The 27,195-nt window shown below is 53.3% G+C and overlaps 1 protein-coding gene across 1 annotated transcript in view; it reads left to right on the top strand.

Moving 5' to 3' along the window:
• KCNK5 (potassium two pore domain channel subfamily K member 5) overlaps window positions 1-25,334 on the top strand; it is a 37,167-nt gene extending 11,833 nt beyond the window's left edge. Inside the window, exons 2-5 of the mRNA XM_045844085.1 lie at window positions 18,866-18,977; window positions 20,177-20,343; window positions 20,652-20,820; window positions 22,719-25,334. Coding sequence (XP_045700041.1) covers window positions 18,866-18,977; window positions 20,177-20,343; window positions 20,652-20,820; window positions 22,719-23,626 — 1,356 coding nt within the window. The 3' untranslated portion in view covers window positions 23,627-25,334. The remainder of the gene's footprint in view (window positions 1-18,865; window positions 18,978-20,176; window positions 20,344-20,651; window positions 20,821-22,718) is intronic.
• The last annotated feature ends 1,861 nt before the right edge of the window (window positions 25,335-27,195 follow it).

Below are 27,195 nucleotides of genomic sequence, written 5' to 3'. Positions count from 1 at the left end.
CCTTTGGAGCGGCGGGTAGCAGAGCCGCCTCTCACCCAGGGATAAATGCTGAGTGGACTAAGTGGAGCAAGCTGTGCACTAGTGTCTTGTCAGCAACCCCCGGGGAGCAGGAAAGGGGAGGGTGTCCTGATTATCAGCTTTTCCACACCCACCTCTCCCATCCCCCAGATGCTAGCTGAGGCCAGAGATCTACTTATGAGTGGTCCAGGAGGGGACTGGAAGACAGTTGGGGCCTGGCTTGGCTGATTTGCTATGTGACCAGTTCAGGTCATTGCCTCCTCTCTGAACGAAGGACTTGTTCAGTAAGGCCAGTTAGACATTTACTGAGCACCAGCTGTATGCCCAGTGCTGTTTTAAGGGTCTTGGATGTTATGAGAAGGATTAGGTATTATCCCTGTCTTGTACAATGGGGTGGGGTTGTGCATTGTAAATTAAGGATTGTTAAGTAGGGTGTGACGTGTTGTGGGGGTGGTCTCAGGTGCTCCAAGGTGAAAAGTTGCAGTCAGGGAATATTCCCCTGACCCTGAGCCTAGGGCTTGCCTTTCTTTGAGCCCTGTCATTCTCTGGACACCCCCCTCCCACCCCAGCGACACTGGACGTCTGCCTTGTGTGCACTCCCTCCTCCCGCCCTAATCCCACAAGGCCCTCAGCTTGTGCCCCATTGGATTCCAAACCTAGCACCAATAAAGAGGGTAATTATTAATGAATGTCTTGAGAACTGTGAAGCTTTTATGTCCCTCTTCTTTGGCCCCCACAGCTCCCAGAGCTCAGAGGCAGGACCAGCAGAACCCTCCTTTGCCTTTCAGATGGGTCCGCCCCCAATCTGGAAAACTGCTGGCTCTAACTCCCCCAGTGGGGGACCCATCAGGCTGGATTCTGCCCTCACCCAGCAAGCACTCTGGGACTGTCCTCCCCACCCCCCACCTCACCTCTGGCATGTACACTGCCCTCTTCCCTGGGGACACTCCGTTCCCTTGGGACAGGTCGATAGGGTGCGTGGTGAAGTGCGTCACCAACTCCCTGGTTCAATCTGTCTAGACCCAGGACAGAATCCTGAGAGTGGGGGCGGGGGCAGCGGGTGCCCGGGTAGGACACCAGGGGCACTTTTGGATCCTGCTCCAGAAGGCTCCGGTGCTCACCAAGCATGAAGGGACTCGAGAGTGCTCAGATTCAGGTTATTTTTTTAGTTTGCCCTCTCTTTTTGGAATTCCCCATCTCCCTCCACCTGCTTTGTTAGGGTCACTGTGTACATCTTTGACTTCCCCCCTCCTGAAGCCAGTTTCCCAACTGTGCATACACTGCTCCACACCTCTCCCGGCTCCTCTGCAGTTTGATCCTTACTTATGCGTTGGCTTGCTGGGCTCTGGCTTGTGGCGTGAGAGACCCTCAGGCTACCTGCAGCAGCCAGGCTAGGTGGCGTGCACGCTGCCTGGGTGGGGGTGGGGTGGTTTCCTGGCATCTCAGTTTGGTGTTTCTCAAAGTAGGTCTGTCTAAGCCAGCGATTTTCAGCCGCTTTCATCTCATGTCACACATCAGCTAGTTACTGAAGTTCTGCAGCACACCAAAAATATATTTTTTGCCGATCTGACAAAAATAGATATGATTTTGATTCATTCATACCAGATGGCTATTGTCATTTTTTTATGCAACGATCTAAGGGGAAAGAGGTCAGTTGCTCCTGACTAAACACTCAGGTAGTGTGTGTTTTAAAAATTCTTACGGCACACCATTTGAAAATCGCTGGTCCAAGTCACGAGCCAGACTTGAAGTCGCAGGAAAACAAGCCCGGTGTGATGGCAGAAGGCGGCTCGGGTCTGCGTGCAGCTGCTGTTAGCACTGGGTCAGGGAAACCCGACGGGTGGGAAGCAGGCTGGTGCTGCTGAGTGGCAGGCAGGGTTGTCTGTGCCTTTGTCTTTCTCCGCCTCCCCAGTCTTCTGTAATGCTGTTGTATTGCTTTCAAAACAGCAACGTTGAGTTTTCTTAAAGGGTGAGATAATGCATGTGTCATTAGCCACCTCCACACTGGCAGTTTTTTTAAGGATTTTAAAATTTATTTTTAGAGAAGGGGAAGGGAGGGAAAAAGATGAGGGAGAGAAACATCAACATGAGACAAACATAGACTGGTTGCCTCTTGTACACACCCCAAGTGGGGACCGAACCCGCAACCCAGGGATGCACAGTGACCCGGAATCAAAACGGCAACCCTTTACTTTTTGGGATGACATGGAACCAACTGAGCTACACCGCTCAGGGCTATACTGGCTATTTTTAATGTACAGTGTACACAAAACAGAGATAAATATGGTTTAACAGAACACACATTGAGAACTCGCACCCCTTCTACAACTACTAAACACCTTCAGGGGAAAGGTCTCAGAGACTGGGGGGGTGTGCAGGGGGACATATGCCTGACGGGTTTTTGATCTGCAGACCTGGAGATGTGAGATGGGCACAGGAGTCACAGTCACATGCAGAGAGTATGGCTCCTCAGCACAGACCTGGCAGAACCAGGGGGCTGTCCCCAGTGTTGGAGGCAATGTCCCCTGCCTCGAGGGGATTGTTCAGAGCCCCATGGACAAGTATTATCTTTGCCTCTGTGTGTACCCAGGTCTCCCAAGCCCTGTGGAGCCCAAGAAAATCTTGCCCTGCCTTTCCAATTAACAAAAAAAGCAAGCACAGGGAAGGCTTGGGACAGCCCAGGACCATGCACGAGGTCCACTGTGGACCTCGGCTTGGGCAAACCTGAGGGCTCAGGGGAGGCAGACCCTGCCTGGGGAGGGATTTGGATAGTGACCACCTGCACGTCACCAGTTAACTTTATTACTACGTGATATGACTGACTATTTTAGCTGTTTAATTTTAAGTTAAAGTTCATAAAATCAAAGTTTAGATCTCCAGTCACACCGGCCACATTTCAAGGGCTCGGCAGCCACAGGGGACTGCTCCGATACCGAGCGTTCCATCAGCACGGGGCTCTGATGGAAAGCACTGGAGTGTTGGCAGGAGTCTGTCGGGGTTTCCAATGGCACCCCAGCTTCTCTGCATGCCTAGGCAAATTTCCATGCCTGCGCTGGGGTGGGAGAGGGGAGGCCTGGCCTGGCGGCTTTGGAGTGGGAAGGGTGTGCTGAGACCCCGTGGGAGGGTTTCCCCATCCCACACACCAGTAAATTTGCAAGCTTTCCCTAGGTGAGCATACCCAGTGGTCCCGTTTACAGAAAACAGAGTTTTCAGAAGCCTGCTGACTGGCTGCCTTGCCCTGTCTGTCCCACCAGACTCAGATAAGTATGTATTTGGCAGAAGGGCCCAACCCAGCGTCATTGGTCCTCCTTGGCTCCACTGGAGGTGGGAGCAGGCTGTAGAAAGTGAATATTTTTTTGTGTATCTCTAGCGCCCGGCACCTCAGCCCACCAGTCTGCAGTGGTGTGCATACTATTGCCCAGTCCTTTGGAAGAAAGCTTTTCCTAAGGTTCAGGGTCACAGGTCAGATGAATCTGCTGGCCACATGGGCACATCTGCCCTGTGGGATGAGCACTATGAATGTATCTTTGCACCACAAATCTAGACAGAATGGAGGAAAGGGGTGACTGGTGAAATAGCAGGGCTTTCCTAGTTATGAATTGGGCCCAGGGTCAGGGACCTGGGCCAGGGAAGGTGGAAGATCTGAGGATGAGGGTAGGGAGGCGGAGTGGGCGGCTCCAGAGCAGGCAGAGCATTGGACTGGGAGACAGCCCCGGTGTAGTCTGTTCGTGGCTTTTGAGCTTCACTTTTCCCATCAGTGTTTGGGCTTCTTGTCCTACTGTGAGCCCCTTTGCTTGGACTTGAAAGGGACATTGTATGGGTCCTAGGGACTGTCCTGGACTCACTGTTGGCTTGCCTGCTGCCTTGTCATGCTGTCTCCTGCTGTCGGGTAGCTCCTGTCTGCCTGCCTGCATCTTGTGAGGCTGCAGGGGCCTCCTGGAGGGGCCTCGGTCTCACACTCCCTTGTTTAGCCCACAGCATCAGCACACATAGCTGGTGCTTAGCAAAAACTTAATAAATCAGTTGACCCAACTTTGAGCTGCACAGTTCAAAAAAAGGTTGTCCATGACTCTCATCGCATCCTTCTTTGTGTTAAATTATGTTGGTTACATTGTTCTGTATGTGGGTTGGGACTTGGTGACTGGCTAGAGGTGGCATTTGTAGTAGGCAGGCACTTTTGCCCCTCCCAAGAGGGGAATGGCCCAGGACCCCGAGGTGGGAGTGAGGGTGATGGGAACCCTTGTTGCCTTCTTCCTGGGAGGTGGTGCATGGGGGGGGGGGGGGAACAGGCTGTGCCCTGGATGCCCACTGCTAGGTCACTTGTTTAGCCCTCAGCAGCATGGAACCGGCCCGCTTCAGCAGCCTTGAGGATGAATGGTCCTCGCTGGGTGAGCCTGAGAACTGGCCACCCCACCCGCCACTCACAGCGTTTTGTGGAAACTGAGTTCCCCAGGGACAGGATTCAGTCACGTCAGGAGTGGATCTTGCTCCCCTTCCTCACCCCTAGGTGACTTGGAAATTTGGTGGCACTTACTTTCCCATCTTCCAGCCTCCCCTGGCTGCACACAGTGCACTGGGAGGCTGAACGAAAGCTCGCCCCGACCATGCCAGGGTTTAGAAGCTAGGAATTCAGAAGTCAGGAGCATCTTCAGCTTTGCCTGTGTGCCTGCTTCATGCTTTTCACATTCACATCCATCAAGCCTTTGGCCTCAGAGTCTTGAGAAGTGTGTGTGTGTGTGTGTGTGTGTGTGTGTGTGTGTGTATGTTATGGGGGCGGGCAGGTATGCAGCATTGTTCCCATTTTACACGTGAAGAAACAGTGGTCCTGACAGTGGGGCCGGGGGAGCACTGACGTGTGTGTCAAATGTTCCTGTACTCTGCTGGGAGGATAGGGGGCCGCCAGAGCCTGGTGGGCATCAGGGATTAAGCAGCCTTGGAAATCTTAGTCTTTGTGAATAAGGGAGAGAGAGTGTGTGAGTGTGTGTGTCAAAGGCATGGTCCTGGGTTTCTGCCCCTGCCTCTGCAGTGAGGCTGTCTCAGAGTCAAGATTCTCGTGCTGGGCCACCCAGAGTTTCCATTTCCTGTCCCCCTGGCCTGTCCCTGGTCTTGGGCCCCAGGTTGGGGACAGGTTTTTCCAATCCCCACACCACCCCTCACGTCAGCCCAGCATTCCTGTGTTAGGCAGCCTCTGTACTTTTCCATACCTTCAGCACAAAACAGCTCTGTTTCTTCGCCCTGGTCACGTTCACGCCTGGTTGGCTGGGGATGGGAGGTGGGCGGGGGACTGTCCCCACAGCTCACTGGTTGCATACATCAGGCTCCCTCTCCTTTCCCACACTATCTGGGGGTCCTCTTCATGTCTCATTCCTGTGGTCTTCATCCAAACAGGGATCGTGGTAATCAGAGCCCCCAGTGCAGCTGCCGTGGTGTGAGGTCTGTGCCTGGAAGTTCAGGGTGTGGGGAGTCTGCACATTAGGGCAACACGCCCCTTGTATCTGGCCCCCATTAGTTTTGGGGCATGATTGTCTTGGCTCCTGTCTTCAACTGTGGTTCAGTGGGATCTGATCTGGACTTTGGGGGCCATTGAGGCAGAAGGCTCCCTTGGCCCACAAAGAGTACCACCCATCCCAAAATGCTTATGCCAATTTGCCAGTAGTTTCTTCTACAATTTATTCCAGAGAGGATGGAGGCCAGCTGTCATCCGTCTCCAGCTGGAGAGTGAACCGAAGGAAATGGGCTTGGACTGCAGCTGGGGGGACTTAGGTGAGAGTCAGACAATAAGGAAGGGTTTGGTGGCAGGTGGTTGCCCCTCAGGAGAGTCCTGTGGGGGGCTTTGTGGAGAGGGATAGGAGTGGGGCCGTGCTTGGAGGCAGCAGGCCAGGTTGGGGTGGGAAGGGGTGTTTTGCAACAAACAGGCAGGGGGGTTACTTCATAGTAGAGAAATTCAGCTGCCCATCCCTGCTGCAGGATTAATACCACTGCCCAGTACATCCTGGGCTTTTGACTTTTTAATTAGTAAAGAGGTTTACAGTTTAACCATCATTAGGTCATCCTGAACAAGTTATATAAAATGGGTAGGTTTAATAATTCCTAATCATCAAAACTCCAGCCTTCAAGGATGGGCAGTTTACTTATTACCCAGAGCCGCCAGCCATAGGTGAAGGGGGGGGGGGGGCAAGGAGGAAGGAGCAGGTTCAGAGGCTGTTTCTGGAGGCCTGGGTGGAAGAGAGTTTGCCGGTGGTTTGGGACAAGAAGGTGGGGTGTCAACCACAGCCCTTCTCTCAAGGGTGTGGGTGTTTATGGGAAGGGTTGAGTGGCGAGGTTCGGGCAGGTTCCCTCCCATGGTGGCGGGAGTCTGGGGATGTTGATGGGGGAGTCTTGGCCTCAGAGCCCCTGCAGGGGCCCCAGGAACAGGGCCGGCACCCACCAGGGCTTATAGGAGAGCTTTGTGGAGCACAGCATGCTTTCTTTCCACTGGTGGAGGAGCAGGGAAGCAGAGGCATGCTTGGGGAGACCTGTGGCCCCTGACTGTGACTTCCCTTACAAGCCCCCACCCCGTTCCTCATGGTTCCAAAGTCTGCAGTGCTGCTGACTCACCAGGGCTGGGATCTCTGGTGGTTTTGGCCTGGCGGACAGGTGGGTGGGGTGAGGTAGGGTAAAGGCACTGAGGCAGAGAAACACAGAGACATCACTGGGCTGCCCATACCAGCCAGGATGGCCCACCTCCTCCAGCGGAGCCAGAACCAGAACCCATGTTCAGTATAACACCGCACCCACTTTTGTGCCCCAGAAGGAGACATGGTGGAAGACACACATCTTTGGAGACTTGGTCATTTATTTGGCAAATACTGAGTACCCACTAGTGCCAGACTCTGTTTTGGGAAAAGGGATGAGTGAAGTCTCTGCCTTTAGCACTCACAGTCTATTTGCAGGAGATATAGGTTAGATAACAGAAACTCACAAGAGCGTCATGTGGTAATAAGTACGGTCCCAAGCCCCAGCCTTCCGGGTGGTGATAGCCAGGAGTAGGGCACAGCTGTTGACAGCTGGCCCAGCGCTCATCCACAGCTCTGGAGGTCCCCTGTGCAGCGGGCACAAACCCTCAGAACTGAGCTCGCCTCCCCAGTCCTTGTCCTTCCCACATTCACTTTTCTGCCTAGGACCAAGCCTTGTATCATTTTATGTAATCTGTACCCCAATTCGATGAGGCCTTGGTACCCCCACTTTCCACTGTGTGGGTCTAGGACAGAAAGTAAAGCTCAGAGAGGTGAAAAGACATGTCCCAGGTGACCTGCTGGTGGCTGGGGGATCCAGGGTTTGAACCCAAATGTGTCTGCCCCAAAGCCTGGGCCTTCCCCCTCTGCCCCATGCTGCTGGCAGAGGGTCCCCACACTGACGTTGGTGAGTTTGGAGGTGGACTGGCCATCCCAGCTTGTGTCATGGGGCAGGCCAAAGTGCGGAGCTGTGTTCTGGAAAGCAGGAAGCAAGCTGGCACAGGGTGGGGCAGCTGGGCTGACAACAAACCAAATCTCCCTCAGGTCATCTGCCCAGATGGTGAGATGGCAAGTCAGCAGTTTCTGTGACCTCCTTTGTGGTCTGCTCAAGGGCTGTTTTTAGAAACTTCGAGTGGCTGGTGACTTCCCATGGTTCCTTCTTTCACCCTGTAAGATCGGGGTAACCTAAGGCATCTCCAGGAGTAGGGGGCGAGGAGCACCAATCCTAAATAATACTGAGATTAGATCATGGGTGTGATTGCTCAATCCTGTTATGGCGCTTCGTCACCTGTCACCTGTGTCTGCCTGCTCCACTTTGGTTGGCATTTCTTAGCCGGGTCCCAGGAGCAGGGCTGGGTGGTCTGGTTATTTCTTAGGAAGGGCCCTCAACTGAGAGGTGGCTTTGGGCTGGCTCTTCTCTGTGCTTTGTTATCAGCTTGCTATGTGACTTTTACCATGTCACTACCCTCTCTGGTTAGTTTCTTCAGCCACCAAACGGGAGTGGTAATATCCATTTTGTCAGTCTTCCCTACAGAGTCTTAAGTCTCAAGTGATTAGGACCAGAGGAGTTTGTAGGCACGCAAGTTGCCTGATGCATGTGGGGTTTTGGCAGGAAGGAGGGAGGTGCAGACTTGATGCTCTCCTTACTCTGTTACAGAGGAGTTGAATGGGGGCCAGAGAGGTTTGTTGTCCTGCTTGGACAGGACAACAAGCTAGGAGCCAAATCCTATGCAGGACCTCCCACTGCCTAGTGACCCACTCCCCTGTGGGGAAGGAGGAGGGGGCTGTTCTGCCCGCCTGATGTGCTCGAGGGCTGAACAATTTCCTGCTCTCAAGTTATTGATCCAATGGTTGGGAGGCACCTTTTGGCACCAGTGAAAACAGAAAGATGTCAGGCACTCCCAGGATGTGGATTCTGGGAGTAGGGAAGGGGCCAGGTCATGAACCCAGACCCCAGGCCACAGCATCCCAGACTGGAAAGAAAAGACACCAGCGCAGAACCCTGGGTGGGGCCACAGCCACTCCAGAGCAGGGCAGTGGCTGTGAACCGGGGGTAGAGAAGTTGCTGGTGGAAGGAGGATGTCCCTCTTGTCATTTAAGTCTCCGGGCATTGCACCTGCCCTGAGTCCTTTAGAGGATGGCACGGGGGTTAATTTTGAGAACATAGCTCCAGAGGGTCATCTGGCATGTTTGGGCCGGAGGAGGCTCTTTCCTGCTCACAGGGCCACCTCTCACGCAGCAGTGCTGTGGGCCTGGGCCCGAAAAGCTCCCCATGTCCCCAGGCATAGAGGGTTCCAGTCGAACCCATCAGCTGGTCCTTCCAGGTGCCTCAGAATGCTTGCTGAGCTCCCATGCTGACCTCAGACCCCGCCAGGCCTTCACTGTTTGCTTTAGCCAAACCTGCAGCCTTCCCAGGTCAGCCAGTCCTGCAAAGCTCCGCTCTGGGCTCGACTCCCACGGGAGGGGCTCCCCGCTGCCAGGGGGTTACCGTCCCAGCCTGAGAACAATGGGGGCAGGGTCACCTCCTTTGTTTTCATTGTCCCTTCTGAGTGAGGACAGGGCTCCCGGGCCTGAGAAAGTCGGAAACCCAGAGGTTTCTGCTGAAAATGTGCTCACATCTGGCTTGGGCTTGTCCCTGTGAGCGTGAGACCTACCAGTGCCTCTGGGTTCCGCAAGGGCTGCTGAGAGATGGGCCGGGAGGGCGGGCGAGGGGAGAGCCCAGAGGTGGACGAGACAATGAGGCATCTGTGGCCTGTCTGCTGGCTCCAGGGAGGGCCAGACCTGGGCCTTCCCTCTAGCAAGGAAAGATGAGGGTTTGGGCCTAGGGCAGTGGTTTTGAAACTGGCTACATATATTAGAGTCACCTGGGGCAGCTTTCAGGCATGTCTGACTCTGGGCGGAGGACCAAGGAGGGAGTATTTTCCTAGGCTCGCACAGATAGTCTCGATGTGCAGACCAGATTAAGAGGCAGTAGTGGTGACAGTGACCCCTATGGTGTGCATCAGGGGTGGGGATGGTGTCCCACCTTCCCTATTGCCTAATGAGGTTGCCTGGGTTTGGGGGGTTGGGGCAACAATTTGTCTTTCCTTCTCTCTTCTAAAAACATGAATATTTGAGTAGGTATTGGAGCAAATCTGAAAATTTAACAAAGTCCTTGTTGCAATAGCTAAGGTCTGTTCTCAATGGAGACGTTTTGCCTTGTCTTGTCCCCTTAGGCCACTGCACTTGCCCCCTAGACACCCAGTCTTCTGGGAGAGACAGGGCCTGGTCGAGCTGGACCTGCAGCTGGCGCCGATGTCAGCGTGGCGCCAATGGGCCCTCGCCAGTACCTTGCTCATAAACTGGGCCTGCGTCTGAGCCACACCCTGGTCACCTGGGCTAAGGCCGGAGGGCGGTGAATACCACGGATGCCTTCCCTCTGCCCTCAAATCCTCCCTCCTCAAAGAGATAAAAGGCCTGAGTCCAGCGCCCATACCCCTCCTCTAGGGCAGTGGCTGCATGTCAGGGTCACCTATGGAGCTTGTTGTGGCCGAGGCCCAGACAACCTCACAGATCACCTGCGAGGGTCGCTCAGGCACTGAATCAGCCTGAACTGAGAGCCACTGCCTCAATGGCCGCCTGGTGTCTAAGGCCCCCAGGCCTCAATTTCCTCACCTGAAAACAATCCCAGCACCCCCTGAGGGAAAGCTCAGGAAGTTTAGTCTGTCAGGGAGATGGAGAGTGAGGGAGTGAAGATAATTGGGGGATTAGCTAATAGAGTTAAATTCTCTAATTGGTCTCTGCAATAAGAGTTAACAGGGCCTCACCTTCTCTGCAGGACACTTGGGATCTGCCAGCAGCCCCATCAGACGGAGGGGACTAGACAGGGACTGACAGCGGTGCTCACTACCCCTCAGCCTACTCCACTCCCCCCCCAGAAACTGCTGCAGGGTGTTGGAGGGAGTCCCAATATGTAGGATCTGGGGTCCTCCCCCTCCACCCTGTATCTTTCTGTGAGTTCCTTGTGTTAAAGAACTTGAAGAACTTGAAACCATTGTTTCAAATAAGCCCAAACTGCAAATATTTGCCTGAAAAGTGCTCAGTCTGTCCTGTTCAGACTTCCCCTACCCACTCACTTGTGGGGCCTGGCCTGGATGGACATACAGACAGACAGGCATGGACACATACGGAGAGCCCAGCACAGAGACAGGGCGGGGCAGTGGGGTGGGGACTGGCTGCCTTGTGAAGTGGAGGCAGCTGGTCAGGAGGTTGGAACTGGGGTTCAGAGAAGTCTCCATGGTCCCCAGGCTCTGCCTCACTTAAAGAGCACAGTGAGGGGACAAAAAGTCACCACTGTGTAGCATTGTGTTTTCTGCAGGCAGGAGACGGGTCAGGGGGCTGGGAGCCTCTGGGTGACAGAGGTCAGGAGAGATGGGCCTTCTGAGGGGTGAGGCAGAACATCTTAGGTATACCTCTGTTTCTCCTGCCCTCTGCTTTGTCTGCAGAGAGCCTTTTAACATACACTTCCCTTTCCCCCAGGTTCCTGGACTCCGTTTGTCCAGTGGCCTGGGGACACCTGGGAAACACCTGCTGAGCCTCAGTTCCTCTGTCCACCCATGGCATTCTTCTCCTCAGTGTTGGAGAAGACACCCTGTGGCCTGAGGAAGCCAAATGATCAGACTGAGAAAGGACAGTCTTCACTGCTCAACAGGGAAAGTTGGGAAGAGGTGGCAGGTGCAAGGAAGCTTGGGAGCCGTGTCCCTGTTCTCACCTAGGCCTGTCTTTCCCCCCGGGTCTCAAGTCCTACAGGGTCTGGCTTCCTGGCAAACACATACAGTCATATCTCTGATTGCAGGTACATTTATTTAGTGCTCGCAATATGTGAGGTACTTTTCCTGTGCTCAGAGTAGGTGTCAGTTTTGGCAGATGGAGAGACCGAAGCTGATAGGCTGATGGGTGCTAGCAGCTGAGAGACCCCTCTAGATTCACACCCAGGTCAGTCCCACATTTCCATGAGCCTCTGCCTGGGAGAGGACATGGGTCTGTCTTTTGCTCTCTTGGAGTTTCCAGAGGGGACAGGCCTCCCCTTCCTGCAGGAAGGACAGTCTCTCTGGTCACCCAGGGACTCTCCCAGCCCCACTGCCCTCGCTCTGCCTTCTTGGATGAGGGAGCCATTGGATGACTCCCTCACCTCACCCCTACCCCAGCCCCAGCCCCCGCCCCCAGGACCTTCAGCCCCTGTCCTCTGTTCTTACAGCGTGGTGACCAGCCCCATCCCCTACCCCCTGATACCAGTCGGATGCTGCTGGTTTCAGCATCCCCTGCATCCATCCCCTGACCCCACCAAACCCCACTCTTGCTGGGGTCTGACTTTGCTTGCCATCTTCTTGCTGGATAAAGGCTTCCACCTTGTTGCTGATAAATTTAGTTAAAATCTAACTGCAGAATGATGCCGGGGAGGTTGAAGGAAGGACATCAGAGAATGAGTTAGTTCAGGCCAGAGAATGCACCCTCATTTACTCAAGTTAATTCAATCACTCATTTAACAAATATGTATTGAGCACCTACTATGTGCCAGTCAGTGTTTGAGAATACAGTAGTAGAAAAGGAAACATAACAGTCCTGCCCCTGTGGAGTTGACCTTCTAGGGGAATCTCCATTCCTGTGGATGTCTCCCTTGCAATGGCCTGGGAAGTTATGTTCCAGACACTTGGCTTCACTCCTTGTAGCCAGATAGCTCCCCGCAACCCCACTACCTGACCCCTCAGGGTTACTAGCTGACTATCTGCATTCACACCCCAGCCCCACCACTGAGTAGCTTTGTGACCTTGGGCAAGTTACTTAATTAGCCCCCATGCTTCATTTTCCTCATCAGTAAACAAGGGTACAGTGGTCCCGCCTCATTCGTGGTTTTGCTTTCTGCAGTTTTCCCCACATTCAACTATAGTCCAAAATATGAAATAGAAAATTCTAAAAATAAACAATTCATAAGTTTTAAGTTGCATGGCATTCTGGGTAGCATGATAAAATCTCTCATCATCCCACTTAGTCCTGCCTGGGATGTGAATCATTGCTCTGTCCAACGTGGGCACGCTGGGAAACCCCCCCTGTCAGCCCCCTCGTGGCCATCTCGGTTATCAGATCGACTGTCTTGTGTGTGAGGTGTTCGTGTTCAGGTCACCCTCATTTTAGTTAATGGTGGCCCCAGAGCGCAAGAGCAGTGATGCTGGCAATTCAGGTAGGCCAAAGAGAAGGCATAAAGTGCTTCCTTCAAATGAAAAGTGTGTGGGCGGGGGGATAACACAGTATATTTAGGGTTGGGCACTATCCATGGTTTCTGGCATCCACTGAGGGTCATGGAATGCATTTGCCTTGGATAAAGGGGATACTGTAATCATATCTGCATTACAGGGTTGTATATAGATTTCAGTGAGCCGAGTTAAAATGCTTTGACTGGTGCCTGTCTTGTACCAAGTGAGCATTTATCAGCTAGTATTCAAATATTAACTATTTTATAATCTATGATTGAGTATTGATAAGCCACATCCACCTCACAGGGTGGCTGTGAGGGCTGGGTGCGAGGAATGGCAAAGGTTCTTTCTGAGCTGCCCCATGCCTTGCACATGGCCCTAAGCGTCCTTTCCCCTTCCCAGCCGGAGGGACCAGGTGAGCCTAGATGGAGTTAATTAAGGATGAATGCAGCCCAGGGCGATGTATCAACAGCCCACAGGCCCAGTCCGGAAGGCTGCTGCGTAATGGGAAGGAGCTCTGTGACCCCCACGTGATGCCTTCTGTGTGTGATGTCTGCCACGGGAACTGGCGGCAGGGTGGGAGTAGCCCTGTGGGTGCCAGATAGCCACCATCCCCAGATAGGCTGCCTTCCTCCGGTTCGCCGCACCCTGCCCTGTGACGGGAAAGCCCGACCTCAGCCCCAGCTGCCCTGTCCAAAGGTGGGTATTGTTTCCTAATCCCTGCGTGTGCCTTCTCCAGAACTGCCCTCTCGTCAGGATGAACCCCTTCAGGAAGGGGGGATATGGCAGATGCCTCTGCGTGGGAAACCCTGGCCCCGAAAGGATAAGGAGCTGTCCGGGAACCCAGATTTCACAGACAGTGAGAGCCCAGGAGGGAGGGGTGAAGGCAGCTAGTTGCCTGAAGCCAAAGGCAAAGGAATGAATTTGGCCTCCTGGAGGGCCGGCCAGGGAATGCTGAGCTCCTGTCAGAGTGGACGGACTGGTTTGAGGGCACTGTTTTTTCAGCTGGAGTGAGGGGTGGAAGTATGCTCTGGCCTCCTTCCTGTGGCCTTTGTGGGAAGTGGGAAGGGTAACAGTGGCTTGGACTAGCGTGGACCCAGACAGGGCTCTCCTGGCTTCACTGCTTTTAGCGTCCTGACCTTAGGCTACTTAACCTCTAAGCCTTAAGTCCTCATTTGTAAAGTGGAAAAAATTATAGTTTCTTCCCAGCAAGATTCTGTCCTCATTAAATGAGCTAAAGGCTTGTGAAGTGCTTAGCATAACACTTGTTGAATAGTGAGCCCTCGATAAATCATAGCTGCTTTATTATGAGGATGACAGAGGCAGCAGGGAGCTCTGTTCTGTCCCTACACGAGCTGGGCCCGGGCAGTGTGCAGGGTCTCTCTCTTGTCACTGTCCAGGGTTGTGTGGAAAATGAAAATATTGTCTTGTGTGAATTTGGGAGCCAAGTTAAAGAATCCTGCGAGTGAGCAGGGGCCACCTCCTCCTGTGAAAGCTGTTTCCCTAACCCTGGGGACAGGACACTGGGTCTAACTGGATGTTGGCCTGGCTTCCCCACACCACGCCCCCTACCCCAGGGATGACCTCAACCTGGGTCAGCCCCTCTGTTCTAGGAGACCTCCTCCTCCCTTGTGTGACCCTGACCATAACCAGTGTGGAATCCTGACCACAGCTACAGCTGCATGTGGTGGGAACAGAGAAGAGACACCCCAAGTTCACACTGGGAACTTTGCTCCCGAGATGAGCTTTCCTCATCCGTCAAGTGATGCCTGGCAGAATCCTGGCGGAATCGCAGGAAGAGCCCAGTCGGTCGGGTTATGGATCTGCAAGCCCCAGCGAGGGGTGTCTAACATGCAACAGCGCTGAAGTCCTGTGTCTCTCCCCCTCATTGAGATGGAGACCAGCTGGTTCCCGGGCCAATGCTTGGACTTGTGGGCAGAGAGGAGGCAACCACAGGGGGCGCTGGGGCGCCCAGGGCAGGCAGCAGTGAAAGGAGGGAGGTGGGAACTGTGCTGGCTGGCAACCAGGCTGTCTAGAACCTACTCCAGTTCTGCCACTTACCTTCTCAGCCTCAATTTCCTCACCTAACAAGTAGGCATAAATACTACCACTGCATTATTGTAAGGGATAGTGGTGCCTCTAGCCCTGGGGGCATGAGGCCCTGAGGATGCCCCCTTTGCCTGTCCCTCTCTGGGTGACCTTGAGAGACAATAGAGGTCATGTGGCTGCAGCTCCCTGATAACTCAGGGCCAGAGGCTGAGGCTGCGGCTGTGCCCTAGAGGGTGCTCTGTGACGGGGTGAAGGGCAGGAAGCTCTGCTTTTCTGACTCAAAATAATGCCCTCTTCGCTTACTTGTCTTGCCAGCTCCTGTTTTCCATGTCTCTTTAGCATTTCCTAAATGATTCTCAAGTCACATAACACCTTTGGTACTCTGGTTTCTCTTTAGATCGGATAAATCTTTCTCCTTTTAACACCTTTGGCAAGCCAGTGGTTCTCAGTGGGAGCAGTGTTGGCCGGCACGGTGGGGGGCTATCCTGTGATGAACCACATTTAGCCTCTGGGCCCTGCCCACTCAATGCCAGCAGCACCCCCACCATCACTAGAATGGATTTCGTCTCTTCGCTGCTCCCTCCCTGGTGCCTGACACAATCCTCCCCCGCCCCCCAGACAGCATTTCTAAACACTTCCAGAATATGCTGCCACCCTCAGGGGAGAACCCCTGTTCCAGCCACACCTTCAACACCCCGATGTACAGTACTCACACTTGGTCTAAACACCTTTCATTATCCAGAAATGGACAACTGCCAAGGACAGTCCACTCTGAGATAGCTAAACGTGCCACCCCTGCACCCTCTTGGACCCTGGCCTGTTAGTTCACATGTTAGTTAATATATCATGTGAAGTCGACCAGAATGGAACAGAGTGACCCCGAATGGCCTGAGCCGGGGAGAACAACGGGCCACTACCCGCACCCCACCCCCCTCCCCGCCCTGAGTAGGTAATGTGTTGACATGGCCCAAGACGTATTTACTTTTCTTTTGGTAGCCACCCTGGTGTTTGCTAGTTTGTGCTCAGCTGATACCCAGGGACTTTTCCCCTCTATACGTTCCAGTCCTATACTGGTCTTTTCTAACCCAAAGTGTAAGACACAAAAAATTTAAAAGGTTGTCATGTCTTGTTGGATCAGTCCCAGTTTTCCAGTACGGATGTTTCTGCGTCCCAGACTATCATTGCAGTGTGTTAGCTATTTTCCCATCCCAGCCTGGTGCCCAATTTTGCATCCTTTGCAGATTAGACTGGTCATCCATTTCTGTCCTCACTTTGTTGTTGATTAAAATATTGATGAAGCCAGGCCTTTGGCATGAGAGTGGAGACCTCAGGCCAGGTTGATAATGATCAATACTTCTTGTTCTTTACCTGCCCTTAAATGGACCCAAATTAATCCCAGCTCTACCCTAGATCTCTCTGTCTTGTCCACATGAATGTCTTTAAACCCAGGTGTTCGGCTGCCTCACTGAACCTAGATTTACTGCATTTAGATTTCCACCCAAATGCAAGGCTTTGCAACCCCTTTGGAGGGGGAGATGCACTTCACCGAGCATGACTGGTTCTTGGCGACCCTGGGCCCGCGTTCAGTGCCCACCACTTCCTCTCTGAGTGTGCCAAACATTCTGCTGTTGAGAAGTCTGCAGGAGTTCAGGCTGGCATTGCCAGAATCCACCCCTTTTGTCTGAATGAGAATAGGGGTAGCTGGTCTCCTGAAATCTGTTTTGTTCCCTGGGATTCTGTGGGGATGACCAGAGACAGCACTTCAGGCACATCTTTCCCTGGTCAGTGGTACATTTCCCACTAAAAGGTGTCCTTGTGTGTTCTTTTCGTCGCTGACAATGAACTGTGCTCTAGTCTCCACTCTCAGACGTCTGAGTGGTTCTGTTTGCCCTGCCATCTGTTCTAGAATCAGGACACAGCCTCATTCTCCTGCTTCAAACACAGATTCCATTTTTTAGGAAACCTCTTGGATGGACCTTCATATTTGTTGTAGTTCTCCTATTGGGCTATTAGTTATCAACATGTTCTGGAGCCTTCACATGGACATGGCCTGGCCTGTTAGACAGCCAGCTCGCTGCGGGCAGGGCTGAAGGCAGCCTCTCACGGCCCGCAGAGAGACGCTGTGGAAATGCCGCAAGGAGGCAGGGCAGCCAGTGGTGTGGTGTGAGGACCTGTCAGACAAGCATAGTATAGTGGGAAATTCTTTAATGTCTGCAGGTCCGTTTACATGGGCCTGCTGCTGCTGCTGCTGCTGCTGCTGCAGACCGCACGTTCCTTCAGAATAACCTGCCCTTCCCTTTTCCCACCAAACTTCAGTCATGCTGCAGGTGGGTTAGAACTTCGGTTTTCCCATCTCTCCTGCTTCCGTCCCTCACTCTCTTCCCTCAGACCTAGGCTTGATTTTTTTATTGGAAATATGCCTGAGTTCCTGATATCTGGACTGGATGGGACATCCATGGCCCTCCTTGGGGGCAGACCTGGAGCCCCAGATCTGGAGCAGATCCTGGCCCTTGTGGGCTGCCTTTTGGGGTCCAGGCCCTGCCATTGATAGGTTGGGGTGAGTGGAAGCAGAACTGAAGGATGAGTTGCAGGAGTGTCTAACCTGCAACCCAGGACGGCTGTGAATGCGGCCCAACACAAAATTGTAAACTTACTTAAAACATGATGAGATTTTTTGGTGATTATATGTTGCAATGTATTTAATGTGTGGACCAAGACAACTCTTCCTCTCCCAGTGTGGCGCAGAGACACCAGAAGGTTGGACACCCCGGTAGAGGCAGGGTCTGGTCAAGTGGAAACAGGTTTGGCAGCTATCAGTGCTCCTCGGACAGATAAGGCCTCCCCTGGGGCCTCTGCCTGGACTTCCCCTCGTGGCCTTTCATCTGCAGCACACAGTTGCTGGAGGCTCTGTGGGACTGCCAGTGCCGTTTTGAGTCACTCTGAAAAGTATGTACCTGATGATCCGTCCTGTCCCAGATGTTGAAATTGCTGGGCCCATGACTGAGATAAAGGACTCCAGAAGAAGGAAGGGGGAGCCTGTAGGGGGAGAGGATAGAGTCCCAGGCAGGGAAAAGGAGGTCTTGGAGGACAGATCCAAGAGGACACTGAGCTTGACCTTCACAGGTGTCCTGACAGTGGGGGTGAAGGGTGTATGAGGGGCCCTCCCAGGCCAACCTTACAGTAGAACACTTCTCCATGGAGGGCTGAGTGTGGCGCAAGGGTCCACCTGAGTGCCTGCCTCACATCTGCCCTCTTCAGGAGGCAGAACAGTCTAGTATAGTGGTTCTCAAAGTGTGGCCTCTGGATCAGTAGCTTCAGCGTCACCTGGGAACTTGTTAGAAATGCACGTTCTTGGACCTCTTCCCAGATCTGCTGACTCAGAGACTCTGGTGGGGCCCCGCTGTCCATTCAACAAGCTCTCCAGGTGACTCTGGGGCACCCTGGTAAATGTGAGAAGCACTTGCTCAGTTAGAGGAGCCAGATTGCCTAGAGCTTTACTTACCATTTTCTGACTTATAATGGTGTGAAAGTGATATGCATTCCATAGAAATATACTTTGAACTTTGAATTTGAGCTTTTCCTTGGCTAGTGATATGCGGCAGGATACTCTCTTGTGATGCTGGGCAGCAGCAGTGAGCCATGGCTCCTAGTCAGCCCTGTGATCACAAACATCAACAACCTACTCTCTGCAGTGCACTGTGTTTTTGTTGCCAGTGTTTTTTGAATGCTGTGTTATGCACATGTTTGAGGTAGGCCAGGCTAAGCTGTGATGCTTGGTAGGTTAGGTGCACTAACTGCATTTTCAGCTTATGAACTTATGGTGGGCTTATTGGGATGTAACCCCCTTGTAAGTTGAGGACCAACTCTACTTAACAGCTGTGTGACCTTGAGAAAATCACTTAACCTCTCTGATCCTCTATCAAATGTACTGTCATCTATAAAATGGATAAAATATTACCGCTTGCTATTGTGATGACTACATGAGAATTCTTATAAGGAGTTTAATAGAGCATTGTCACTTAGAAATCATCTGCTAGCCTGGCCTCCTTCGATCTTCACTGTCTCTCTGTTTAGGTGGTATCTGATGCTGCAGATCAGGGCGTGGCCATCACAGGGAACCAGACCTTCAACAACTGGAACTGGCCCAATGCAATGATTTTTGCAGCCACCGTCATTACTACCATCGGTAAGTCTGCAGGGACCCTCAGGATACCCACCGCCATGTGTTAGCTCCACAGAGCATTATAGGAGTACAGTTCTGGTCCCATGGCCACGTCGAGGGAAAATTGGGTCATTTACAGCCTGTCCTTTTGACACTTTTCCTGGTGATTTAGTAAATCCTTGGTGACTAGTCGTGCCTGGGAGCCTGTGTTCAGGATTCCTGACCTGAGCTCTTGAAATGACACGGCCTGATAGTCAGAGCCATGCAGGAGGTTGCACAGGTTGCACACTGTACAAACCCAGCCCAAGCTTGCTCGCCAAGCTGCGTGTCAGTTCTGGTTATCTATGGGTGACTGCATAAGCAGCCACTTCAGAAGTTAGTGACAAAAAACATAACTTCTTATCTTTTGCCATCCCGTGGGTTGACTGGTTTCAACTGGCCGGCTCTTACTGGAGGCCTTCCAGGCTGTAGCGGTTGCGGTGGCCGGTGCCAGAGTTGCCTGAAAGCCTCACTGGCAGGCTCTCATGATGTCTTCTTCCATCGCGTGTTTGGTAGTGGAGGCTGCCTGTTGGCTGGGAGCTCAGCTGGGGATGAAAACACGATGTTGTTATCTCACAATGTGGCAGCTGGGTTGCAGGAGGGAAAATCTCAAAAGCACGCATTTCAAGAGATCATGGGAAGAAGCAGCAGTCTTTTTAGACTGAGCGTACCCACTGCTACTAGTCAAACAAGTTGCTAAAGCCCAGATTCAAAGGGAGGGGAATTAGACACCAGCTTGACTTCAGCAGCAGCGGGGGTGCAGAAGAAGGGCCGGGATGAAGAATGTCCATGTTTGGAGACCTTCTGCCACAGTGGTTCTGGGGGGTCTACCCAGAGACGGCGTCTTTTTCTGATATGCACGTGGATGTCACACAGACTAGTAGAAGACTTGCTGGTGGTGGAGACTTGGTCTGCCTTCAGCAAGCTTCCAACCTGATGGCAGAGACAGCCCCATCCCACTGTAACTGTTATGATCATGATCATAATGTGACCGAGGGAAAGGTCATTTCGTAATTTTGGCATTAGATCAGTAGGAAGTGATCTTGGAGAATGGGCCTCAAGTGTGTGTGTGTGTGTGTGTGTGTGTGTGTGTGTGTGTGTGTTAGAGGCAGGGGTCACTCTGAGTCTGGGCCCAGTACCCCCACTATGGCTCTGTTCTTAGCTTTACTTCTCTTCTTCCTCAGGCTATGGCAACGTGGCCCCCAAGACTCCCGCTGGTCGTCTCTTCTGTGTCTTCTATGGTCTCTTCGGGGTGCCCCTCTGCCTGACGTGGATCAGTGCCCTGGGCAAGTTCTTCGGGGGACGAGCAAAGCGGCTGGGCCAGTTCCTCACCAAGAGAGGCGTGAGCCTGGTATGTCCCTAACCCTAGGTGCTTAGGCAGAGATGGGGAGGGGGGCACTGGCAGGAGATGGGGGATGGGAAGGATCCGAGAATTGGACAGAGGTGTTAGATGGCCAGAGGGCAGTTTCAGAGCCCCCAGTTCTCCCGGGTTGTGCTGGGAACACTGCCCCTCCCTCCTTTCCTGGGTGGTGAGCCTCCTCCCAGGTGTGGTGCCCTACTGGCCTCCCCTCTGGCCACTTTTCCAGCCCTGGGGGTGTCCCTGTTGGGATCCCCTAGTCTCCACTGCTGTCTGACTTGGACCTCCCACCACCCCATCAGCGGAAGGCACAAATCACGTGCACAGCCATCTTCATTGTGTGGGGCGTCCTGGTCCACCTGGTGATCCCGCCCTTTGTGTTCATGGTGACTGAAGAGTGGGACTATATCGAGGGCCTCTACTACTCCTTCATCACCATCTCCACCATCGGCTTCGGGGACTTCGTGGCCGGTGAGTCCGCCCCGCCCCCTTGCCTCTGCCTCCCCACCTTCTCTTTCTCTGCTTCCCCAATCTCAATTCAGCTGACCTTCATGGGGACCCCCAGTAAGCGTTTGTTTCCTGGGCACTTCCTCTACCCAGTAGGGTCCTTACCCCACCCTGCCAGTTGAAGGAGAAACCAAGGCACAGAGTAATTGCAGAAGACTCCTATTTCCCGTTCTTGGGACATGGCTTTCTTCTCCTCCTTTCCTGTCTTCGTGTTAGTGTCCGAGCTCTCCCTAGCAGGCTGAGGACTGGGAAAGACACATGAGTGCCCACCTCCTGGACTCGGGTGCACTGGCTAGGAGGTAGGACCTTCCACCTGCAGGATTTATGCCTGCTGTTCAGAGAGCCCCTGGGCCGAGCCAGGGCCCCTCCTTGTCACAGAGCTGCCTTCCTTCCATCCTTTATCAGAGTTGAGGAAGCTGTCCCAGGGGCTTGGCTCAGAGACCTGAAACTTTGCTCTTGCCACAGGCGGCTTAAACACAGAGGCCTTCTTCCAAGCTGCTTGGGCCCAGACACTCCCTCCTACCCCTCCCCTGCTTAATCCAGGCAGGAGATAGGATTCTTTGGCCCCTTTGTCTGCCCAGTCACTTGGCCACTCTAGTACTTGTGCCCTGTGGCCTGCATAGCATCCTGGTTCTTCATCTTCTTGACACCCTGTTTGGCTGCATTGCCCCAGTCTTTGTTCCCCCAGTGCCTGCTGCCCTGCCCAGTTGACCTCAGCCTCTGCTCCGGGGGCCGCTGGTCTCCCCCTCCCCTTCTCAGGGGGCAGGGGCAGGTCACTATCCTGCCCCATTGTAAGTGGAGACTTGGAATGCTGGGAGGGGGTGGCTAAGGGGGGGAGGAACAGGAAAGAGGCCTGAACACTCTACTGACCTGGCAGATCTGGGCCTGCTGTTTTGGGAGATAAATTTAGACAGAAGCACAACCCTGCCATTGTGTAGCCTTTGGGGCCCAGAGCAGGCAAAGGAGAAACCTTTGTGCTGGAGAAGCACAGCAGGGTATTTAGGTGTACTTTCTCAGCTCCAGCAAGATGCTAAACCTCCGCCCCAGTGTCCTTATCTGTAAAACTGGTTTAAAAAGCAAAACAAAACAAATAAGCCCCTGCTCAGGGAGCCCCACTCCAAAGGAAGCCCCCATTCTCCAGTCCCTTTTCCAGGTTGTTCCCAGTCTCCTGAGGAGGAGTGGGGAAGCACAGGTTACATAATGATGCAGATCAGTATGCCGGAAGAGGAAAGTTATATGAATCTCAGATAATCCCAGAGTGTAGGAAAGCAACCAGAACTGTGCAGGGTGACCCCAGAGGGCTCCCTGGAGCAGGTGTCAGAAGTCTGGCCATGGGGGGAACCAATTCAAGGATGTCAGAAACAGGAAATCAGGAGGCAGGCCAGACCTTACTGAAGGAGAATCAAGGCTGTCCAGAATATTTCCTCCTGGGACCAGTGCCCACAGTCCTCTCAGGCCAACCACCAGCCTCATTTCTATCGAACCCATGAGTCCATGCCCTCACTGAGAGTATCAGAGCCCTCTCAGGTAATTTCCATCTTGGTTTTCACTGAACTATAACATATACCCCCCAAAAAGTACATGAAACAGCTAGGTGTGGGGGTGGTGACTAACTGAAAGGCAAACATTCATGGACTGTTCCGTGAACCTCCCTCAGCCCAGCGGAACCACTCTGACTGGGAGTGGCCCTGCAGAATGATGGGACCGCCCAGCTTCCAGAGCAGGCCTCCTTCCTTTCTCAGTGTGTCCCCTTCTGTGTTCTCGTACTGTGCCCACTCTCAGATAACAGCTTTGGCCTTTGAGTGTTTCTGGATCCCACTGACCCTCCTCCTGACCCTCTGGGCTTTCTGTTCTGTCCTCAGGTGTGAACCCCAGTGCCAACTACCATGCCCTGTACCGCTACTTTGTGGAGCTCTGGATCTACCTGGGGCTGGCCTGGCTGTCCCTCTTTGTCAACTGGAAGGTGAGCATGTTTGTGGAGGTCCACAAAGCCATTAAGAAGCGGCGGCGGCGGCGAAAGGAGTCCTTCGAGAGCTCCCCACACTCCAAAAAGGCCCTGCAGATGGCAGGGAGCACGCCATCCAAGGACGTCAACATCTTCAGCTTTCTGTCTAAAAAGGAAGAAACCTACAATGACCTCATCAAGCAGATTGGGAAGAAGGCAATGAAGACGAGCGGGGGTGGGGAGAAGGTCCTGGGGATGGGACCTGGACCGGGACTGGGACAGGGACCAGGACCCGGGCCAGGGCCTGGGCCTCAGGAGGACAGGCTGACAGATGTCCCTGCCTCCCTGGCCCCCCTGGTGTTCTACTCTAAGAACCGGGTGCCCAGCTTGGAAGAGGTGTCTCAGACACTAAGGAGCAAAGGCCATGTGTCACGGCCCCCCAGTGAGGAGGCTGGGGCAGAGCCCCCCGAGGATAGTTCCCCAGCCTCTGAGGTGTTCATTAACCAGCTGGACCGCATCAGCGAGGAGGGCGAGCCGTGGGATGCCCAGGACTACCACCCACTCATCTTCCAGAATGCCAGCATCAGCTATGTGAATGAGGAGACTGGCCTCTTGGACGAGGAGACATCCAAGTCCTCGCTAGAGGACAACCTGACTAGGGAGGAGAGGCCCCAGGAAGAGGCTGAGGCTGAGGTGCCCCTGAATTTGGGCGAGTTACCCTCATCAGACGAGTCTACCTTCACCAGCACCGAGTCAGAGCTCTCTGTGCCTTATGAACAGCTAATGAACGAGTACAATAAGGCAAACTGCCCCAGGGGCACGTGAGGTGGGGCCGGCTCCCCATTCCACCTTTGACTGCTTCCATTACCTTTATCCTGGGGCATCCTGCCATGCCTGGGAGCCCCTGGAACTGAGAGTAGGGAGCCAGGGGCCTGTCTCACCTTTCATCCCCTACAGCTAAGCAAGGTGTGTGTCCAGGACAGGGCCTCTGTTCTCCAGCTGAGCGGGCACCCTGGCAGTGGGAGGCATCTGTCCTGAGCATAGCTGGTTTATTTGATGGTTCAAAGACATGTATGGGCTGGCAGGACTGACCTTTGCCCCCATCATACGGTTGAGAATGTCACATGGTTCTCTTAAGTTGTGGCCTCGGCCATTTGAGTTTACCAGTATTAATGAGCTGCTTCTGTGTGTGGGCTCAGCACTGAGCTAGGCATTGCTGGAGGGATAACTGGTGTGGGGGCTGGGCACTCAGGTCTCTGCTGGAGCAGGGCCCTGCCTCGGGCAAGGACTTAACCACCTCCCAATCCCTCTGCCTACCTGACTGGCCCCTACTTCAAACCTCCTTAGGGAAGAGACTGCCTGGGGGAAGGGAGTGAGGAGATAAAGGGCAGGTACTGCAACACTCCTGATACCAGGGAGGCCTGGGGGTGCCCCTGGGGTCCTAGACCTTGTTGGTGTACTGAGGCCCAGCCCAGCCCAGCCCAGCCTAGAGACCAGCATCCTGTCTCTGGCACCCTTTGGCCAAGTCATGAAGGATGCAGGCTTTCTGCCTCCCAGAAAGTGGTGGGTGGAAGAGAAGGGGAAGGCCATGGCCACCGAGGCTACAACTCCTGGAGCTGGTCACCAGGGAGCTGCAGGAGCCAGCTCAGCTCTGCCCCCGCCTCCGTTTCCCCGTGCACAGAACAAGGACCTCACCTCTCACTCCCCAGGTTGCTCTGGGCTCACAGGTGGAAATGGCCAAATATGTGAATCAGGCTCCTCCCCCTAGCCTCCTCTGTGTGTGTGTAATAAAGGATTTGTGATGGGGGAGCAAAAGATAATGTGAAACTGTATACAGACTGTCTCTGGTGAGGGGCTGCAGAGTTCTTAGGTTCTCCATGATGCACACTCTGGGGCCTGTCCACTCTGCCCTACGTGTTTTGTTATTTTTTAAATAAACTGCTGTTTTTATATACCTGGCATCCATTGTCAGCTTTAGAGCCAAAGGGGAGAGAAGGAAAAAGAGCAGAGTCCTAAGGATTGGGACGATCCCTATTCAGTCTCTTTCCTCCCAACTCAATTGGGCCTTTCTCAGTGACTTAGGCCAAGGTCATGAAAGAGTCCCTACATGGACTGGCAGGTGAGCAGAGTTGGGAGGGCACCCATCACAGGTGATGGATACTGAGCAGGAGGTGGGTGACCACCCTTGACCCCAACACCCTCTCTGCCTCTTAGCACCCTCCCCAATACTATGGGGCCAAGCAGGGCCAGAACCCACCCCACACGCACACGTGAAGACTGTGACAGGCACATGCATCCACACCCCCACTCATCCTGTAACCAGGGATGTGCTGGCTGGACAGTGGGGCGAGAAGCAGTGGCATTCTATTTTTCTGTGAAATGTATTAAAATTCTCGTCTTAGTTTCCTCACCCCACCTTGCTGGGGTGTCACTGGCTGTTCTGGAATCACACACACTATGTACACACTGGCAATGATGTCAAATGTAATTTATTTTTAACATTTTTACAATAAAACATGAGATGGACAGGCCAGCCTGGTATGTGCTGTGTGGGGTGCAACATGGTGAGGCAGTGCGGGAAGACTGGGGAGCATTGAGGACAGCCTTGGGGTCAAGGGGAGAACTGGGGTCTTGGCGTCTGGAAAGGAGAAAAAATTGAAAGATGAGGTGATGGAGGAAGAGCAGGGTACCTAAGATGAGGTGGACAGAACAGGCCTCTTGGAGGAGGTGACAGTGAACAGGTCTGAATGGGCTAGGGAGGACCATTGCAGAAGAGGGTCCAAGAGCCAGGAAGAAGAGTGAAAGGGAGAGGAGAGAGTAATAAACTGGAGGCACCAGTCTGCCCAGCACTGGTCTACATGCTTTAACTCAGTGATATGTGAATGAACTCGGTTGGTCTTGCAACAGCTCTGTAAAGCGGGTATTATATCCCCAGTTTTACAGGCGAGGAATCAGCCCCTGAGGAGTGACTTGTGCAAGATCTCAACAGGTGGGGAGCCTGGATGCAACCCACAAGGCCCTGCTCGAGTGAGGGGAGATCGGTGCCTTCTCTGACAGTTCAAGGGCTTTCCTCACACCCCCACAGGCCAGTCACAGTGTTGAGTCTGCTGGGGAAAATGAAAAGTTCTGTGATTTCAGGCGTGACTATTTTTCATGAGGGTGCAGATGGTTTACAAGGACTGTTGTTTAAAATACCAACCAATTCTTAATTACTTGATAACATCCCTCCCACTGCCCAAACATCACACACTTCCTCTCCATCCCGCTCTCCCCTCCCCACCCCCTACCTCCCCACACACAGGTCTAAGGTTCTTTGGTTTTGCTTAGGCCCTTTCAGCCTCAGGGTGACAATTTTGTCGCACGAAGCTACCTTTATTTCGCACTTGACCATTTTACAAAGTCCTTCGACAAGTACAGCTCAGAGCTTCCCTGTGACACAGGTCATCCAGCCCCATTAGCAGTTAAGGAGATGACGACTGGGGCAGTTTCGCAGAATTGTGCACATAAGTGATAAGGCACAAACAGGAGGTTGGGGTGGAGGTGTGGTCCTGGCCACTGTGGCTAAGATCAGTCGGTAGCTTTCTGAGCAAAAGGTCTGGAAATGGTGGGGAAGAGCAACTGGAGCAGAGGATGGAGCCTGGGCGGCACCCCAGGTTCCTGAGGGATCAAGAGCATAGGAGGGGTACTGTGCAGAGGGCAAGTCACATCACAGGTCCTGTGGAGGGGTGGAAGGTAGAAGATGTGGCTTGGGAGTCAAGGGAGAGGGCCCTGGCAGGAAAACCCCTCTTCTGACACCAGATTCATAATCTAGGTCAGTGAGACCTGGGTGAGACCTATAGGCTCATGGGGTACATCACTCAACCCCCAGAGGTCCATGGGGCTCCCAGGCAGCACTCCCACTCCTGTGGGCCCCCTCCCAGCAGCCTCCCAGCCCTCCCTGCTTCCTCTCAGAAGCCTCCCTGCCCTCATAGTGGACGGTGGCCCTGCATTCCACAATTACCACCTGGCCTCCCCATTCATTTCTTCAGCTAATATCCACTGAGCACCTACTATGTACCAGGCTCTGTTCTGTGCACTTGGAAAATAACTGTAAAATGGACAAAAATCCCCATCTTCATGAAGCTTATGGTCTAGTTCCCTTTGCTCTCATTTCTGGCCATTTCCAATAAGTACAAATGCTTTGTACTTACATCCTGTCAAAGCCTCCTTCACACTTCTCTCTTCTATTTTGTCTTTTAATCCTCGTGACAGTTATTATTTTTTGCAAATGCAAACTATTAATCAGCAGCAAAACAGCTTCCCTGACTTACATTACCATTCCTCAGCCTTCCCTCCGGAAGTTCCTAATCTGATGGGGGAGATACCCTCAGAAAGCCCAAGTCTGATGGAAGAGA

This window comes from Phyllostomus hastatus, unplaced genomic scaffold (genome assembly GCF_019186645.2).
Source record: "Phyllostomus hastatus isolate PE091 unplaced genomic scaffold, TTU_PhHast_1.1 phas_contig_40, whole genome shotgun sequence".
Lineage (NCBI taxonomy): Eukaryota > Metazoa > Chordata > Mammalia > Chiroptera > Phyllostomidae > Phyllostomus > Phyllostomus hastatus.
This window is presented reverse-complemented; position numbering and strand designations above follow the sequence as displayed.